At 44.4% G+C, this 18,138-nt stretch overlaps 1 protein-coding gene across 3 annotated transcripts in view; it reads left to right on the forward strand.

The window, feature by feature from the left end:
- Positions 1-6,205: 6,205 nt before the first annotated feature.
- The window catches only part of SDK1 (sidekick cell adhesion molecule 1), a 961,868-nt gene continuing 949,935 nt past the window's right edge, over positions 6,206-18,138 (forward strand). For all 3 annotated transcript variants that reach the window (XM_054687368.2, XM_518946.7, XM_054687367.2), the window contains exon 1: positions 6,206-6,549. In XM_054687368.2, the coding sequence (XP_054543343.2) occupies positions 6,252-6,549 (298 nt within the window). In that variant the 5' untranslated portion in view covers positions 6,206-6,251. The remainder of the gene's footprint in view (positions 6,550-18,138) is intronic.

Consider the following 18,138-nt stretch of genomic DNA (forward strand, 5'->3'; position numbering starts at 1 on the left):
GGGATTATTTTTCTCAGAAGTAGAACCATGGGAACCCATGGGGGAGACTTCCTAACGACTTATGGGTAAGAAAAAACTTCTTAGGCTCATCACCTTCCGCTTCTTAAAAACAAGCTTTATTAGTGTTTTGGTTTTTTTTGTAAATTATGAAATACACATTCACATTTGGAAATTTAAAAAGTACAGGAAAGCACATAATTCCATGTCCCCTGAAGGAAACTATATACATTAGGCATTCATCCTTTCAAAAACAAAAAAAAACCATAAATGAGATTCTCTATATATTTGCTCCATAACTTTTAAAACACAGAACTGTATATAGCAGACATTTCTACATCAGCACTTTTAACAGTCATCCAGAAATGTATTGTGTGGATATGCCATATTGCATTTTTTTTTTTTTTGCTACTAGTGATGCTGCACTGGACAACCTTATCCATATGTCTTTTTGCATGTGTGAGGTATAATAGATCAAAGACAATTCATATTTAAAGTTTACCGGCTGGGCACAGTGGCTCATGCCTGTAATCCCAGCACTTTGGGAGGCCAAGGTGGGTAGATCACCTGAGGTCAGGAGTTCGTGACCAGCCTGGCCAACATGGTGAAACCCATCTCTACTAAAAATACAAAAATTAGCCAGGCGTGGTGGCGCGCCTCTGTAATCTGAGCTACTCGGGAGGCTGAGGCAGGAGAATCGCTTGAGCCTGGGAGGCAGAAGTTGGGGTGAGCCGAGATCACACCACTGCACTCCAGCCTGGGTGACAGAGCGAGCTCTGTCTCAAAAAACAAACAAATAAATTTTAACTATGGATTGCAGGTTTCTCTCCACGGCAGCTGTTTAGTTTGTACTTACACTAAGAATAAATGAATGCTCATTTCCTCATAGTCTTACCACACATTTGCCATTATCAGTCAGTCCTTAAACATTTTTTACAAGCCTCGTTGCTTTAATTTTTCACTGTTAAGATCAATTTCTGGCTGTGCGCGGTGGCTCACGCCTGTAATCCCAGCACTTTGGGAGGCCGAGGCAGGTGGATCACTTAAGGTCAGGATTCAAGACCAGCCTGGCCAACATGGCAAAACCCTGTCTCTGCTAAAAATACAAAAATTAGCCAGGCATGGTGGCATGAGCCTGTAATCCCAGCTACTTAGGAGGCTGAGGCAGGAGAATCGCTTGAACCTGGGAGGCAGAGGAGGTTGCAGTGAGCCGAGATCACACCACTGCCCTCCAGCCTGGGTGACAGGTGAGACTCTGTCTCAGAAAAAAAAAAAATCAATTTCTTGGTGCATCTCTTCATTTATTTTCTCTTTATATCTCTCTGCCCATTCCTATTCTTTGGTCTTTTGTTTTTTGAGATGGGGTCTCGCTCTGTGGCCTGGCTGGAGTGCAGTGGCACAATCATGGCTCACTGCAACCTCCCAGGCTCAAGTGATCTTCCCACCTTAGCCTCGAGGGTACCTGGGACTACACACACATGACTATTTATTTATTTATATATTTTTTTGACAGATGAGGGTCTCACTATGTTGCCCAGACTGGTCTCAAACTCCTAGGCTCAAGTGATCCTCCCTCCTTGGCCTCCCAAAGTGCTGGGACTACAGGCCTGAGCCATCACACCCAGCCTCTGCTCATTTTTCTATAGGGCTTGTTCATCTATTTTTCTTATTGACTCATAAAAGCTCTAAGTCTTATTGACTAACATAGATAGTAACATTTTCTCCAGTTTGTTAGTTTTTTTTCACAGTGCCATACAGATGCTTTTGGTTTTGAATTGGTATACAGTTCAAGCTACTGATGTTCTAGAAAGTTGCAAATTGTCCTTTTAAAATAAAAATATTTCTATCATTTAAAAAAGGTTCTCTTTTATGTGATGGCCCGTAAGAAAAAGGAGGAGAAAGGACAGAATGAAGCAAAAGAGGAATGAGGGCTCTATTATATTCCTCAGACTCAACGGGATTGATGAGTGATTTTCGAAATTTCATTTACACAGGAATCACTTGGAGATCTTTGAAAATGCAGAGTATGAGTCAGCAGGTCCGGGACTGTGCTTGAGATTTTGCATGTCTAACAAGCTCCCAGGTGAGGTAGATGGCCCATGGGCCATACCTGGAGCAGCAGGCTTTAAAACACAACAAGGGAAAGCACTGCTGGTTTCATGGATCATCCTAACGACGTGAAAATTATCATCTGTTTTGAAAACTCTTCCTTCTCTCTTTTTAATTAAGCAGGGAAAATTCTAACTTCTTATTCTGGAAAGTAGGAGATGGCCAGGGCTCATTGGGGGAAGGAGAAGAAGGAGAAGGAGAGGAACAGGAAGAGGAAGAGGAAGAAGACAAATAAGTGGAAGAAGAGGAGGAGGAGGAAGAGGAAGAAGAGGAAGAGGAAGAAGACGAATAAATGGAAGAAGAGGAGGAGGAGGAGGAAGAGGAAGAAGGAGGAGGAGGAGAAGAAGGGGAAATAATAATAATCAGTTTTCATGGAGTAACATCCCTCCACCTCATGGCCTTTAGCGTATATGGTTACAGTTTCTAATGGCAAGTATGCAGGTATAAAATGCTCACTTCTTGAGGCCCTCTTGTAGGGCTGGGCAAAAATGAAGTTGAGAGATTCACTGGCCTTTGGGGCAGAAATATTCCAGCCCCCTCCTGGCTGTCTCCCCTCCCCAGCATTATAAAGGGTTTTCTGTGTATTATTGTTTGGGAAAGAATAGCTGTAGTCTAAACACACGCCCCAAAATGGTAACCTAATAGGTCCTGTGAAAAGCAACATGGTCGGGGCGAGGAAAAACAAGTCTCAGAACAGGACTCAGGAGAGCTGGAGGCTTGTTCTGGCGTTAGCACGGTTGCTTCGCATGTATTAAACTTTCTAGATGGAGATTAGAGTAGAACCTTATTTCTCAAGGCTGATATTGGGATAGGAAGAAAAAAAAATTTCTTGGAGAGGTTTCCAGACCTTCTCTGGTAACAGTGAGGTCACTGATCTGTCTTTTTTTTTATTTGAGACAGAGACTCACTGGGTCACCCAGGCTGGAGTGCAGTGGCACGATCTCGGCTCACTGCAACCTCTACCTCCTGGATTCAAGCGATTCTCCTGCCTCAGCCTCCTTAGTAGCTGGGATTACAGGCGCCCGTCACCACGCCCAGCTAATTTTTTTTTTTTTTTTTTTTTTTTTAACTATAGATGGGGTTTCATCATGTTGGCCAGGCTGGTCTCATACTCCTGACCTCAAGTGATCCACCCACCTTGGCCTCCCAAAGTGCTGGGATTAAAGGCGTGAGCCACTGCACTTGGCTTGGTCACTGATCTCTTATACCCTGGTGTATACTAACTTGGCTTTCCAATTTCCAAGCAAGTTTCCACAAAGCTTTCTGCTACCTGCAAAATAAGTCATGGCAAAAGAGGCTCTGGGTAATTTTGACGTGTCCTAAAGTCAAGAAGTTGCTTGAGTTATGTTCGTGCCTATGTGGACTGGAGCGGTATATGGGCACAGGTTTCTACGTGAAAGTGGTGGACATAGATCGATATTGGAGAGGAAAAGGTTAAATGTGCACCAAACTCAAATGGCAGGCAGAGCGAGGGTAGTTTGGGACAAGGATTGCCACGTTAGTAGAGGGAAAGGAAAACCAGCATTTACTGAGTGTGAATTATCTCACTCTGTCTACTACCCTGGAGATGGGAATTATTCCTAACTTTTTACAGGAACTTGGAGTCAGCGATTTGCCCAAATTTCACAACTACAAAGGGCGGAGCTGAGTGAGACCTCAAAGCCCCATGACTCCACTCTTGGATCACCAGCCTCTATCTCCCAGCAAAGCAGAGGTGGTTGGGGTGAAGAGGAAGGGAGGTGAGCTCCCGACCTTGGGCAAAACACTTCACTTCCTTCATTTATTTATTTATTCATTTATTGAGACAGAGTCTCACTCAGTCGCCCAGGCTGGAGTGCAGTGGCAAGATATCGGCTCACTGCCACCTCCACCTCCCAGGTTCAAGCAATTCTCCTGCCTCAGCCTCCCGAGTAGCTGGGACTACAAGCGCACGCCACTACGCCTGGTTAATCATCATCTTCTTCTTTCTTTCTTCTTCCTTTTCTTCTTTCTTTTTTCTTTTCTTTTTTTTTTTTTTTTAACTGGAGACGAGGTTTCACCATGTTGGCCAGGCTGGTCTTGAACTGACCTCAAGTGATCCGCCCGCCTCGGCCTCCCAAAGTGCTGGGATTACAGGTGTGAGCTACCGCGCCCGGCCCACTTCATTTCTTTATGCCTCAGTTTCTCCATCTGTACCAGGGCCAGCACCTCTCACACATCAGGTAGTGAAGATGCTGCTGCTGCTGCTGCTGCTGCCCTGGGCTGGCCTACAGTGAGTGCTCACTGCACAGGAGGTATTGCTTCCCCCCGCCCAGCAGGTTCTCATTATAATCTTGCAAGTTTGAAGAAACCCAGCCTTGCTACCAACAGAAGATAAAAACAGACATGCCTCTCTGCCTCCAGTCTCATCCCCATGTCCTTGGGGAGCTGTCCTCTTCCGGCTCGTCCCATCTATGCGCCCTCACTATATCCTCAGAACAGGGCACCCCGTGGCTCCTTTTACTTTTTTGCCCCTCCTAGCATGGTGTGGAAAGGGGGCAGATGGGAGGCCTCTTTCTGAAACCACCTCCTGTTCGGCGGCTGTACTTGGACCTCAGTTTCCCTGTTTTGTTCACGTGGTCATTGTTAAGTCTTAGGGGACGTGTACAGAGGCTAATATTGAGCCACCAATCAGTTATTTGACAAATACCATAGGCGCTCTGTGAGCAGGAGCTGGCTCCTATCCCAGACCCCAGCACTGTGACCTGCTCTCCACTCGCCCGGGGTCTTTCTTGGCTGGGACAATAAACCTACTGCATCAGGTGCTTCCTGGGGAGTCAGCCCCGTGCTGGGCTCACACCCAGCCCCTCTGCGTTCATCTGTTAATGATCTCATGCGACCATCATCACACGTCCCCAGGCTCCTCCCGGGCCAACTCCAGAGGCAGTGCGTGTCACCTCCAGCTCTCCTCCCACAAAAATGCTGGCCTTTGAGCCTCCAGTGCGCTTAGTTCACCCCATAAACTCTGCTAATGCTTACCACATGCTGAGCGTCGGCGCCCGTCCCCACCCCCAGCCCCACAGGCTCCCGGGTCCCGCCCTGGGAGACCCTCCCACTGGCCGACCCTGCCCCAAGACTCGCCCACTCCACGGTGGGAAACCTGCAAAGTGTCCCTCCCTACCCAGCCCTCCTCCAGCCCCGGCCAAAAGTGACCTTGGACGCTTCTACAATGCCATATCCACTCCTCTGAACAGGAGGCGAGTTTGCACCCATTGGTGCCTTTGGTTGCTAGAAATTAAAAACCCGATTGCGCGTGTTTGCAATTACGGTAACTTGGCGCGTCACCCCCAAGCACTGAGCTAGCTGGTGGTAGCCGGGCGCCTCTCGGGGCGCGCCCTATTCCGCCCTCGGCCCTGGGCTGCCGCACGATCTGCGCGTCCTGCTGCACCTGAGCCCTTCCTACCCGGGCGCCCGCACCGCCGCGGGGCCGGGCGAGGATGCACCACCCCCGCCCGCGAGCCCGCCCGGGGAGCGCGTGCCGAATCGACGCCGCCTGCAGTCCCCACTACGGGTCCCTAGGGGGCGCAGCCGGCGCGGGGAGCCGCCCGAGCCAGGCGCCCGGGCCGGCACAAAATTGCAGGCGGGCGGGCGCCGCGACTTTGAAAACAAGCGAGGGCCTGGGGGGCGGGCCCTGGGAGCGGGCGCCGCCTCCCTCGGCCAATCAACGGTGGGCGGCGGGCGGCGGGCGGCGGGCGCGGGCGGCGCGTGCGGCCGGGCTGTGAATGGGGAGCGGCGGCCGCGGCGGCTGAGGGCGAGCGCGACCGCGACGTGCGGGCGGGCGCACTTTCTTCTCAGCGCCGGGCGGGGGCGGCGGCGGTGGCTCCTCAGCGCCCGGCGGACCCCTCGGAGCTAGCGCGGCGGGGCCTGGCGCCCCGGCCGCGGCGGGCTCGGGACTGCGTGAGCGCCGGACGCGAATTTCCTCCGTTGACAACTTCTTCTCGCCCGGCTCGTCCCCGGCCCGCGCCGCGCCCCTCACGCGGGGACCCGGGACGCCGCCCCTCAGCGCTGGGCGGCCGCTCACCTCGGGCCGGGGGGCGCCGCGCCTCCCGCGGAGTGGCCGCGCCCGCTCGGAGCCGTCCTGCCCGCCCGTCCGGCCGGCGCGGCGCTCGGGGTGGCGGCTGCTCGGCATGGCCCGGGGCGCCCGGCCCTCGGCGGCCGGTGGCGGCGGCGGCGGCGCGGAGCCCCCTGAGCGCGCGGGCCCCGGGCGGCCGCGGGGATCCTCGCCCGGCCGCGCCCGCCCCTCGCCGGCGCCGCGCCCCGGCCCGGAGCCCTCGCGACCCCGGGCGGCGCCGGAGACCCCCGGCGGGGACACGGCGGGCGCGGGGCGGTGCGGCGGGCGGCGGGCGGCAAAGTTGGGGCCGGGCCGCCGCGGCTGGTGGGCGCTGCTGGCGCTGCAGCTGCACTTGCTCCGGGCGCTGGCGCAAGGTAGGTGCGCGCGGGGTCGCGGGCCGGGGGCGTCGCCTCGGGGCGCGGAGGCGCGAACTTGAGCAGCGAGAGTGTGTCCGGGGTCCCCCCGCCTCCCGGCCCGGGTCGGGATGCGCCTTGCTGGGGGCTCTAGGGAGCCCAGGGGCTCCTCCACGCCAGACTCGGAGGAGAGGGAAACGGAGCCCTGTAGAGCCTGCACCCTGTCTGCTGCTTTGCGTTTTATTTTTTTTATATCGCAGTAGCACAAACAAAAATTTTTAAGTTGAGGACCCATTCCTCAGCTCCTTAAAAGGATGCCCGAGTCCCCTTCCCATTGCATGGATGAAAAAGGGGCTGGTCTGTACCTGAGTCTTCGCACCGCAGGGTCTGGTTTCCGGTGAGTGACATCCACAAGACTTGCAAATATCAAGTGCCAGTCGCTGTGAAAAGCCTTTTCCAGCCCCTCCCCAGGGCCTCGTCCTCTCCCCAGCCCCCGCCTGCTCCTGACTCCCCCAAGTCCCAAAGCCCGACCCCAAGTGGGTGCTGCGCGGCCGGTGGAGCAAAACTTTCAGTGCCCACAGCTTTTGCACTTGGCTTTGTTTTTCTCCCTCTGTTGGCTTCTGTTTAGAATACAGTGATGAGTTCTGAAATAGGGAAAGAGGATCTGCTGAATGGAAATGACCTTTTGAAACGAGAGATGGGATCTCTTGTGAAACGAGCTTTCCCTCCCAAATCTGGGCTTCGCTCCACCCCCTCCCCGCCCCCGACAAAACCCGTAACATACCCCTGCTAGCTAGCATCCTTTTCTTTTGAAGTTTGCTGGTCTTTAAACCAAAACACCCCCCTCAACCCCGAAATAACTATTTTAATACGTCCTTTGGTAACGTCTTTAAAACACGTTAGTGAACTGGTTTTGCTGATGGTAGTTGTCGGAAAATTAACTTAGTCGTATTCCAAGATACAGCTAACGAACAGTCATGGTAAGGAACTCGGTATTCTGAGATTGACGAAGATGAGAGCATTAAACTTAAATTAGCTGTGTTCTGTGTCCTGTGAAGATGATTTATGTGTAGTAACATGACTTAAATGTAGTAACATTTTAAAGGTCTGAGCTCAAAACTATCATCCAATAGCTTAACAACGAACTCATACTTTTTTTTATGAATGCTTATGTAACGTTATCTAAATTGTGCCCCTCCACCCCCCTCCAGCTTTCATAAATGCTCCCTCTTATGTTTTACTACATGAAAACAAATTGCCATATTTCTGGTTAATTTAACTCTTCCATTACTTGGAAAATTTTCATTTCACTTATTTGTGCTTTTTGCTTAATGACTTACTCTGGAAGAAAAGCATTTATTAAGTCATTTTGTACAGTGGGATCTGTAGATTGTTAGAGAAACCAGGTTCAAGTGAAGAAATCTAAATCAGGATGACTTTTAAAATAATGTGTTTATTAAGTTTTTTTTTTTTAAACAGTGACTTGCATTTTGCACTAAGACCTGTACGTTCATACATTTGAAGATTCGTGCACAGACTGAAATGGTGGGGAAAAAATCTGCCAGTGGCTTTGTTTTGAAGTATATTACATAGATTTCAAGTTTTTATCAGTTGCACTTTGAAGGCTGTGTAAAGCATTGCATTTTAACAACTGAAATGTTAATGAAAATACATTTTAAAGATATATTAAGGCAACAACTGAACTTTGTTAGGGAGGAATATTTTATTCCTTTTTGGCAGTAAAAACATTGGTACCTGTTTTACATTTATATGGCTTATGAAAGTGTACAGATCTTTTAGTGTAAAATTTCAGATAGGTTGTCACAAATTTTAAATTCATTGACGGGTTTCTGTTCTCTTTGCTCTGTGAAATGTGTAATATATCCATCTTTTTTAATATCATATTGAAAATTCATATTACAGAGGAGATGTCACCATTTGACAAAAGCTCATGTATCTTGAAAATGAAAATTCTGGTGCTGTTATAAGAGATTTCTGATGGGATGATGAGTTGGTCATATGCGCAGGAGTGCATTCTCTTGAATCTTATGAGATGTAACATTCTAAATGGAATAGTTACCACTACGTTGGAACGCCTCCTAAGTACCATATTATTACATTGTAGCTAGGTGAAGCTATGCCTAATTTCTCTGCACCTCATGTAAGTAGGCTAGGTCGTGTATCTTGAGAATAAACATGTGCGACATTGATCAGTAAAAGTTACGTTTTTATAACCTAGGTTACAGACCCTCTATGTAACTGATCATGATGTGAACCGCCAGGTTCAGGTCTTCCAAATGTAACTTTAATATGCCCTGGAGTTTCTTCTTTCTATGTGGTGATGAGAATTTCTGAGTTGTATGCTCTGCTTATTGCTGTGTGTTTAATTGCTTGTGACTTTCCCGGATTCCTAAAAAGCCAAGTCTTTAATTCTGGAAGGCAGGTGGCAACACATGCTTTCTTTATGCCATCCACCAAGGAGCCAGCTGTGAGTGGTTTGGAAGGATGACTTCTGAGGCTAAAGATGTATAAGCAGTCTTATGTGTGAAGTCCGTGGTGCCTTTAGCTTTACTGCGGGACCCTTTACAGGCTTATTGATTCTGGCAGTGTTCAGTAGACCTCCTAGATTCAGCTTGCATTCCTCAGGCCTAGAAAGGATAGGAATGTTCTTGTCCATGGGGCTGTTTGTTCATAGTCCTCAGTTTCTCATTTGAAATTGTCTCCACTTGGACCTATGGTTCTCAAGCTTTGGTATGTGTTAGAATCACCTGGGGAATTTGATGAAGCTGTAGAGTACCTACTCTTCCTCTTCCATGAGCCACATTTGCTTACCATGTGATTCTAATACACGTTGGAATTCGAGAACTACTCACTTATTACCTTGTGTTTCCCCCCATTCCAGACACCCGCTGACTTCCTGGAAACTCTCTAGCCCAGTGTTTCTCAAACTTGGTTGCACATTGGAATCACCTGGAGCTTTAAACTTCTGATGCCTGGATGTCACTCCTAGAATTGGTTTTAATGAACTTGAGGTTTGATCTGGGCATCAGGATGCTGAGACACCACCTCCTCCCTCCAGGTGATTCTCATGTTTAGCCAAGTTTGAGAACCACTGCTCTAATGCTTTTACGTGAGACCACATGGCTTGATTTCCCTTTCATGCCTTCCTGGGCTTATTGTCCTCCCCCAACAATTGCAGTGACTTTTATGGACCTTGGGCCTGTGTTCACTTATACCTGTTCCAGGTTCATGATCTGAAACTCAACAGAGTACACTAGCTTTTCACTTATGTATCGTTTATTCCTACTGAAACTGTTGAGCCCCTGCTTTGTGCTGCCTGAGGTGTACATCGGAATCACTGGTGAAAATTTAAAATACAGTTATCTGGACTCCGCCTCAGACCTGTTGGTTCTCAGAAGCATGCATTTAAAAACTCCACAAGTGATTCTTGTATGTTTGTGTTACTTTTTTTATTTTTTATTTTTAATCCTTGTGTTGGTTAATCCCATAATCTCACTCAATTTCTCTGTCATCCTTAGCCTGATTTTTCTGTGGTCTGGGTCACTTTTCTCAGGCCAATTCCCAGCCTTGGACAGGGACTACTAATTAGGCATTTCTGCCACTTGTTTGCTAGAGTGTTGAGTTCACTACAAATCTAGCTTCCTTTTGGGCCCATGTTGCTTTCCATTAATCCAGAAGTACTTTGCTTCCCCTCCTCCTAACCTACTCCCTTTACAACTTTGTAATTTGAGTTTCAACTGGAACTTGAGTTCTAGACTCCCTTACTTGAATATCATCTTAATAAAGAATCTTGCTTAGTGAGTGCTCAGATAGTTAATTAAATTTTATTAGGCCACTGGGTATTTAACAGACAACTGGTCTCTTGGTTGGTTACTGTCTTCCAAATCCAACAATAAGCAGTTATTACCCTCTATGCAGTCTGCATAGCCACCTGTAGCTGTCCTTTATTGAACCTTTACGTGCCAAGCACTAAGTGCTCATTTATTCTTCACAGCAGCTCCTGAGAGGTAGACAGCATTTTTGTTCTCATCTTACCTATGGGAAAACTGAGGCATTCAGATGTTAACTGACTTTCCTGAGGTCCCAGGACTAGGAGTGGTGATGCCAGAATGAAAAGTCTGATCCAGAGTCTGAACATAACTTGAGTTCATAACCCCTGGGCTGGAGCGTTTCCCATGTAGCCTCTGCCTTTATAAGGAGAGGGAAAAACGGGCAGCAATCAGATCTGTACCAAAGGGAAAGACGGTGGTTGATATTTTCTAAAAACAGTATTGAGTAATCTGACCTCAAGTTTTAGATAAACCTTATTTACGATTATGATTGCAAAATAAAAATTACATAATTTGGAAAATAGAGATGAGGGATGTATGTAACCCCTTCCATCTACCCATTCGTCTCCTCTAAGAAAATGACTATCACCATTTTGATGTATTCCCCTACCCCAATTTTTCTTCCATAACATAACATGAATTCCAGCTTCATGGTTGGCAGAGATTAGACCACCCCAGAATGGACTACTGGGAGTGCACCAACCATTTCTTTGAGGAACATTTGGAAAATTCTTTTATCTGCACTGAAGTGTATGAATTTGAGTTCTTTAAATAAGTAGGTGGAGTTTGTAAGGTACTGATCTTTTATTAGTTTGCCTTAGCACACATTTTATGTAAACAGTTAAGTTTAGGCTATACTGGGGTTTATACCTAACCAGAAGTTTCCTGGACCCTCAAATACTGAGATAAAACAATGTGGAAGGCTGCAAGTTAAGTGGGTAATTAAGTGATATCAGGTAAGACTGTGTAGTTTAATTCTCCCTACCAGTTGCCTTTATGTTATTTCCATCCTCAGAGCCCCTGTATTGCTTGTATTGGAATACATAGGATTTGGCGTTTAAGGTGGCAGAGGTGTGTGGCATGTAGTGTCTTTCTGCCTGCCTGCCTTACGGTGTCCCAGAGATCAGAGACTGGTAATGTCAGCTGACTGAAACTAGAGAATGGAATGGACACAAAGTGAGGATTCTGATTAGGTCACGGCTTAAATTTCTCTAAGAAGTAAAGAAAGTGGTAGTTATGAGAGTAGACCTCCAGGTCCAAATGCATTGAAAGTTGAATTAAGCTCAAGGTGGGGAATGAAAATCACATTGAAAGGTGTAGTATAAAGAAAAATTAAGGGTTATTTACAAAAGAAAGCTATTGATGTTTTGTTATTTGATTAAATACTCCTGGTACCCAATTATACATTTAACCCAAAGTAACCGAGCATTTTAATTTGCATAGTTTCTAAAATTTTATTTGACTTCATTTCTGTAAGGCATTATCTTAAATTTCCCCCTAAGTATGTACACCTCTTTTTTTTTAAAAAAGGGCATAAACGTTTGTACCCATAATCCTGAGGGAGGACATATTTTGTCAGTTGGGACAGCAAATATGGCACCTCCTGCCATCCTATGGTAGCACGTAGAAAGAAGCTATAGGTTCTTCGTGAATCCCTGAAATGCAAAAGTCTGTCACAGTTAGATACCTACCTGCCAGTTATTGATCCTATACCTGAGATCTGTTCTGGAGAGGTTACTACTCTTAGAGCTTCATTATGTGAACAGTGTTGCCACTAAATCCAAATAGAAAAATCATGATTATTATGGGAGCATTGCTGTAGGGAACCCTTGTTTATGTATGTGCAATTCTAGTATTTAGGTGGTTGGCTTCCTGACAGAAAGCTCCAAAGCCAGAAACTCATTCCATCAGCCTGGTCCCAATCTCCTGTGGGTATTGTGGGAATGAAAGCATTTTTTATAAAGCTTTCCTAGAAACATGGATATGGTAAATGGAAAGACATTGGGCTAAGGATCAGTAGGCCTCGTTTATACTTCATTCTGTAACTACTGTGCAATATGAGCAAGTCTGTTAGTCTCTCTGAGTCTGTTTTCTCACCTATAAAAGGAGGGATTAGACTAGATGTCCAAAATTGTTCTACTCTGATTCTCTGATCTTCTATATGTTGTCATCCTTTCTGCCCTTCACTAGACTCTGCATGTGTCTCCTGTCTGGGGATTCTGTAACTCCATATGTCTTAGCTTAGAACCTAATTTTCTTCATTTTACTTTTCTCAGAGTATTTACAATGTTGAAGACAACTAAGATGCAATGTAGTATTTCTCCTTAGGTCCTGCCGTCTAACACATGATATATTTACTCTAGCCTAAAAATGGTTCATGTTCAAAATTTTAGGTTCTGTAAAACAAATTGGTGACATAATTTATCAGTATAAGCCTGAAATTTGGAGAAATAAATTTTCTTAAAATGTGAGATGCTTATTTATCTACATGGCTGAAAGAAGGGGCAAGGCTAACAAATCTGGAGGTAATTAATGCAGTGAGAAACTTAAAAAGATATGAGAAAATGGCGATGGATGAGAATGTTTATATTTACTGTACAGTGACCATCAGTAATTAAAGAGATTAGTAGATGTCTGTTTTTGTGCTTAACATAATGTTATGTTGGTTTAATTGTCTTCATTAGGGGCTTTTAGTAAAACAAAGGGTCTTTAAAATTAACACAATAATTTTTCACTTTAACAGGCTTAACTGGCACTTTATTGATATACAGACAATGTCTAGTGAAGATAACAGCTATCAATTAAATAGTCCAATTTCTTGAAAACAGATATGTCAGTCAAGTAAATCTATTTCTGATTTTTGGAGATTAGCTTGATGAACATGGGCTAAGACTATAGTTTCTGCAGTGTTTTTGGCTTTGGTTCATTTTCAAACAAATTTTTTTTAAATGGATAAGGCTAGGCTTTGGAGTTGTGGGTTCAAAGAATGGGCTAGACCCTGGGGTCCATATTATTACGTAGAATTAGTCTTTGTGCAGTGTTTGGTTGCCTTTTCTCCTTTCTGTAACTCTCCATGGTATTCTAAACCTAATTCTTTACCTTGAGGGGGTTGGAAGCTCTCAAGTGTGTAAGCTTAATTTTACAACGATGAATAGTCTTTCCAATGAGAAAAAAATAGAGGGAGATAACCACGTAATGACTATGGTGATTTGGGGAGGAATATGGAAACTTGGGGAGCTCTGGTAGTTGCCTTTATTAGGAATAGTTGGTAGCAGGAATTTTAGCAACCCAAGCAGGCTAATTAGAATATATTTCAGTTTTAGAGTAAGGAGGGATTTTGTATCATAAAGGTATAACCTATCATACTTAACTAAGGGTGCTGATTTCCACAGGTGGTAGTATTTGTGAGTCCCTCTCTCTGGTGTGATCCTTAATTTATTTTGTGTGTTTGTGAGCCTGTTTTCAAAGTGAAGGTCAGTTTTATCTTCTCTCTAGGTGTTAGGCGCGATGCGAAAAGAATGAAAGAGATTTTGATAGGGTATGACCAAGCCCTTCTATACAATGGATGTCAGTGTTGATTTTTATACACAAACCACCAGATGGCAACAGAAAAAGTGTTCATATAGGATATAATCTGTGGTTTCCACAGCCAAGTTTTTTTTTTTTTTTCCTTCCATGATTCACCGCTTTTTAGTATGCTTAGGTAACATGTACAATTTCTGGCTAAGAGCAAGGCGAGTTTATAATACCCAGCTATGTGAAATCAAAACCAGGTAATAGAATAGTGGCAGAGTGTCACTAGAAAAAGATTTTTTTTTTTTTTTACATGAGTGTATAAACTGTTCCCAAAGGGAGCAAGTTGCCAGGGATGCAACTTCGATTTATATTATTGTATAGTCATGCTTTTACTTCTGATTTTTTTATTCAGCATTTATTCAGCTCTTACAGTAAGCTGTAATGATTTGCAGAACATAAAACAAAACATGGCTGTTACCCTAAAGCATTTTATGTAACACCTTTAAAAGGAAGAGATACATGAGTTTACAAACATTAAGCATATTTATGTATTTCCCGGCCAAAGGTATTTTTACTCTATGTAGAATTTGTTTTATTTTTGCCTTGTAGGCATATTCCCTTTTTCTAAGCGTGCTGTCTTGGCTCTTCTAAAACGGTTGTCTTAGCTAAAACTCCTGGTTGCAAGCTAGAAACTCAGTCTGAACTACTTAAGGAAAAAAGGATTTTATTGTAGGAGTCCTGGGGTATCACAGTATAACTAGGAGAATTTCTTTACATTTGGCAAGTTTAGTATTCACTTCCACCTAGGGAATAACTAGAGCCACATGCTCAAAAGCTCCCGGGTACTGTCCTTTTGGCCATCATCTCTCAGTTTGCTTCTATGTCTGTGCTGGCATCATTCTGGATTCACTAGAAATTGCTTTGTTTTTGTGGCTGAAACCCAGCTGTCACCACTCTTTGCATTCCTATTGCTTCAGACCCTCAAATAAAGATAGACTTAAAGCTTTGGTACTGAGTCCAAAATCTGTGAAATGATCAGATTTGTATTTTAAAATCATCTTGAGTGGGGGGAATAAAGCATTATTTTTGTTGCAAAATTGAGAATGGGTTGGAAGAAACCAGAATGAATGACTGTAGATGTGTTGGACTGTAACAACAATTGAGGTGAGAGAAAGTAGCAGCTTGGGCTAGGTGGTGGTGCTGGAGATGGAGAGAGGTAGATGCACTAGAGAGGGATTTAAGAGGCAAAAAATACATGGGATTTGGTCATGGGTTGGGTATGGAAGGTGAATGAGAAAATATCAAAGGTGACGTCCACGTTTCTGGCTTGCATGACTAGTTGGCTAGTATAACCGTTCACTGAGGTTGGACCACCTCTGGGCAGCATGATCATTAGTTTGGTTTTGAATTTATTAATGTGAGGGACCTTTGAGGCATCCAGACAGAACTGTTAAGTTGTGTGGATAGATGAATTTTGCAACCAGAGGAGGGTCTGGGCTTTTGGTATAAATATTTGTGGAGACAGTATAGCATACTGTTTAAGAGGATAGGCTTGGCATAAAATAAAACAAACTTAACCACTTGCTAGCTTTGCATCCTTGGGTTGGCTACTTAATCTTCATTAATCTCGACTTTTCTTATCCCTGAAGAATTGTGTAATGATTCTACCTGCTTCCTGTAGTTGTTGTGAGGGCTGATTGATATGATTGTAGGTAAGGTGTTTTTATCGCATTACGAAGTACATAGCATGCATCCAGTAAGTGTTAGGTGGTGTTATTTATTCTTTTGTGTAGAGGAATCCTGCCTTATTTATCTTTTTTTTTCCTGTAATATTAGGGAGTGATGAGTCACGGTAGTAGAGTGGGGAGTATGGGCAGTTGACATGACTGGAGAGGTATTATAGTAATATTAGCCTGGCTGGGATACAACCTGGATAAATTGCAGGGCGATGGGCCTGGGGGGAGAGTAGAGTGATGGAGATGAGTTAGGGAATGGTTATGATAATATAGAAATAATATTTGAACTGCAGTAGTATTGGGATGGAAAAAATGGAATGGTCAGTCTTGCTTAGAGAGGTAAATAGATGAGAACAAAAGGCCATTGGATTTGTTGATTACGTGGGTAATGGTGATCTTTTTTAGCTCAATCTCACTGGAGTTCTAGGAGTATAAAGTAGATTGAAGTTCATTATGGAATGAATGGGTAGGGAGAAAAGAGTCAACCGGTATGTTCTTGTTCTATTGAAATTCTCAAGGAAAGAGAACTATGGAGGCATTTGAAATGCATAGTGACAAAAATGATCTTAAAATACCTTGGGAATATTTTTTCCAAATTTGAAATCTATTATTGAGGCTGGGAAAAAAATTGTCATTTGGCAGAATGGTAAGTAATTATCACAATTCTCTGAAGTGATCATTTCTATTTCATATGTTGTGACTGCTGGAGGCTTCTAGCAACATTGTCACCAAAGCTGAATGTGGAGGACTCCCTTCACCACCCTGCTAAAAACACACAGAAACTGTGGACAAAATATAACAAGAACAAACAAGCATTTCTGAAGTTTAAAATACCAAGGAATCCCTAGGTGCCAGCTATGAACAGAAAATTCAGAGCTAGGGCGTTAATCAGGAGCTCAAGGCCTGTGGTGGTTTCTGATCTGAATACAGGCCCCAATGGCTTAGTCCTGAGGGTCTCATGGAGGAGTAGGAGGCATGGCCTTGGGTCTGCATAGACTTGGAAGGTGGAGTAAAGGTTCTCTAGCATCAAACCCTGAAGGGCTTTTCCATCTGTGAAAAGAGAACTAGAAAAACTTTGCCTACTGGTTTGGGAAAGTGTAGGAAACTTGCTGTCCTCCTGGGGTTGTGATCATTAGGAATAAAAAAGGGACATCTAAACTCGAAGATTGCACCTCATAATTGGGGTGGATTCAAATTTAACATTTCTTACAGTGCAACTAACCTTCAAGCTGAGACAAATTAGCACAAAATCTGGTCTAGAACTATGGAAATGAATAGAGCCCTCAAAAGTAAGTCTGAAACTGACCTGCAGAGCAAATTAAAAATCTAAGACTCTTGCAGAAGAAACAAGTCATGCTATAGATGAGCTTGCAATACAAAAATTGCCCAGCTACACAAGGAGATGAATCACCATGAAGGAGAGTTAGCAGATGAATAGTATTCCAGGAGATTGAGATGATAGGATATATGAAAGAGATTATAATCTCTTGCTTAAAATTATGAGAGATGAAAGGGGTAAGATCATAATGAAAGAGCACAGATTAGAAAAATAACATGGAGTTGGAAAAGAACCCAATAGGACTTCTAGAAATGAAAATAATGGTCATTAAGTTTTTTTTTTAAAAAAAAACCTCAATGGACAGGTTAAAGAGCCAGGTAGATATAATTGAAGATAAAAACTGTATTGAAAAATCAATAGATTTTTAAAGGAGATCTGAGGAAATTGCTTGGAATACAGTAATAAGGGATAAAGAAATGGAAAATGAGTGGTTACGATTCATGAACTTTAGAATGAGGAAGTCCCATATTACCTTCTGTGAGCTTCCAGAAAGAGGAAATAGAGTAGGAGAGACACTATTAGAAGGTAGAATGGCTGAGAATTTTTCATAATCAATACAAGTTCTGCCTGAGCTCTTAGTTTCAAGAACCGTAGTAAACCCCACACAGGTTAAATAAAAATAAATTCATACCTAGACATATTGTAGATGAAGCCTTAGAAAATAAGAGGAAAGCAGTCTGAGGAAAGTTGATGTCTAGACTGGCAGGCATTTTGTTCATAGCAGAAGATGATTGAGTAATAACATCAAAGGCTGGAAGTGGAAATCCACTACCAACCTAGAATTCCATGTCCACATAAAGTATTGTGATACTTAAGAGTAAATGAAATGGCTGGGCGCGGTGGCTCATGCCTGTAATCCCAGCACTTTGGGAGGCCGAGGTGGGCAGATCACGAGTTCAAGAGATCGAGACCATCCTGACCAACATGGTGAAATGCCATCCTTACTAAAAATACAAAAATTAGCTGGGCACAGTGGCATGCACCTGCAGTCCCAGCTACTTGGGAGGCTGAAGCAGGACAATTGCTTGAACCCTGGAGGCAGAGATTGCAGTGAGCTGAGGTTGCGCCATTGTACTCCAGCCTGGCGACGGAGTGAGACTCCATCTCAAAAGTAAGTGAAATAAAGATTGTAGATAAAAAACAAAGTTGATGATTAGTAGTTGGAACT

Source organism: Pan troglodytes, chromosome 6 (genome assembly GCF_028858775.2).
Source record: "Pan troglodytes isolate AG18354 chromosome 6, NHGRI_mPanTro3-v2.0_pri, whole genome shotgun sequence".
In the NCBI taxonomy this organism is placed as follows: domain Eukaryota; kingdom Metazoa; phylum Chordata; class Mammalia; order Primates; family Hominidae; genus Pan; species Pan troglodytes.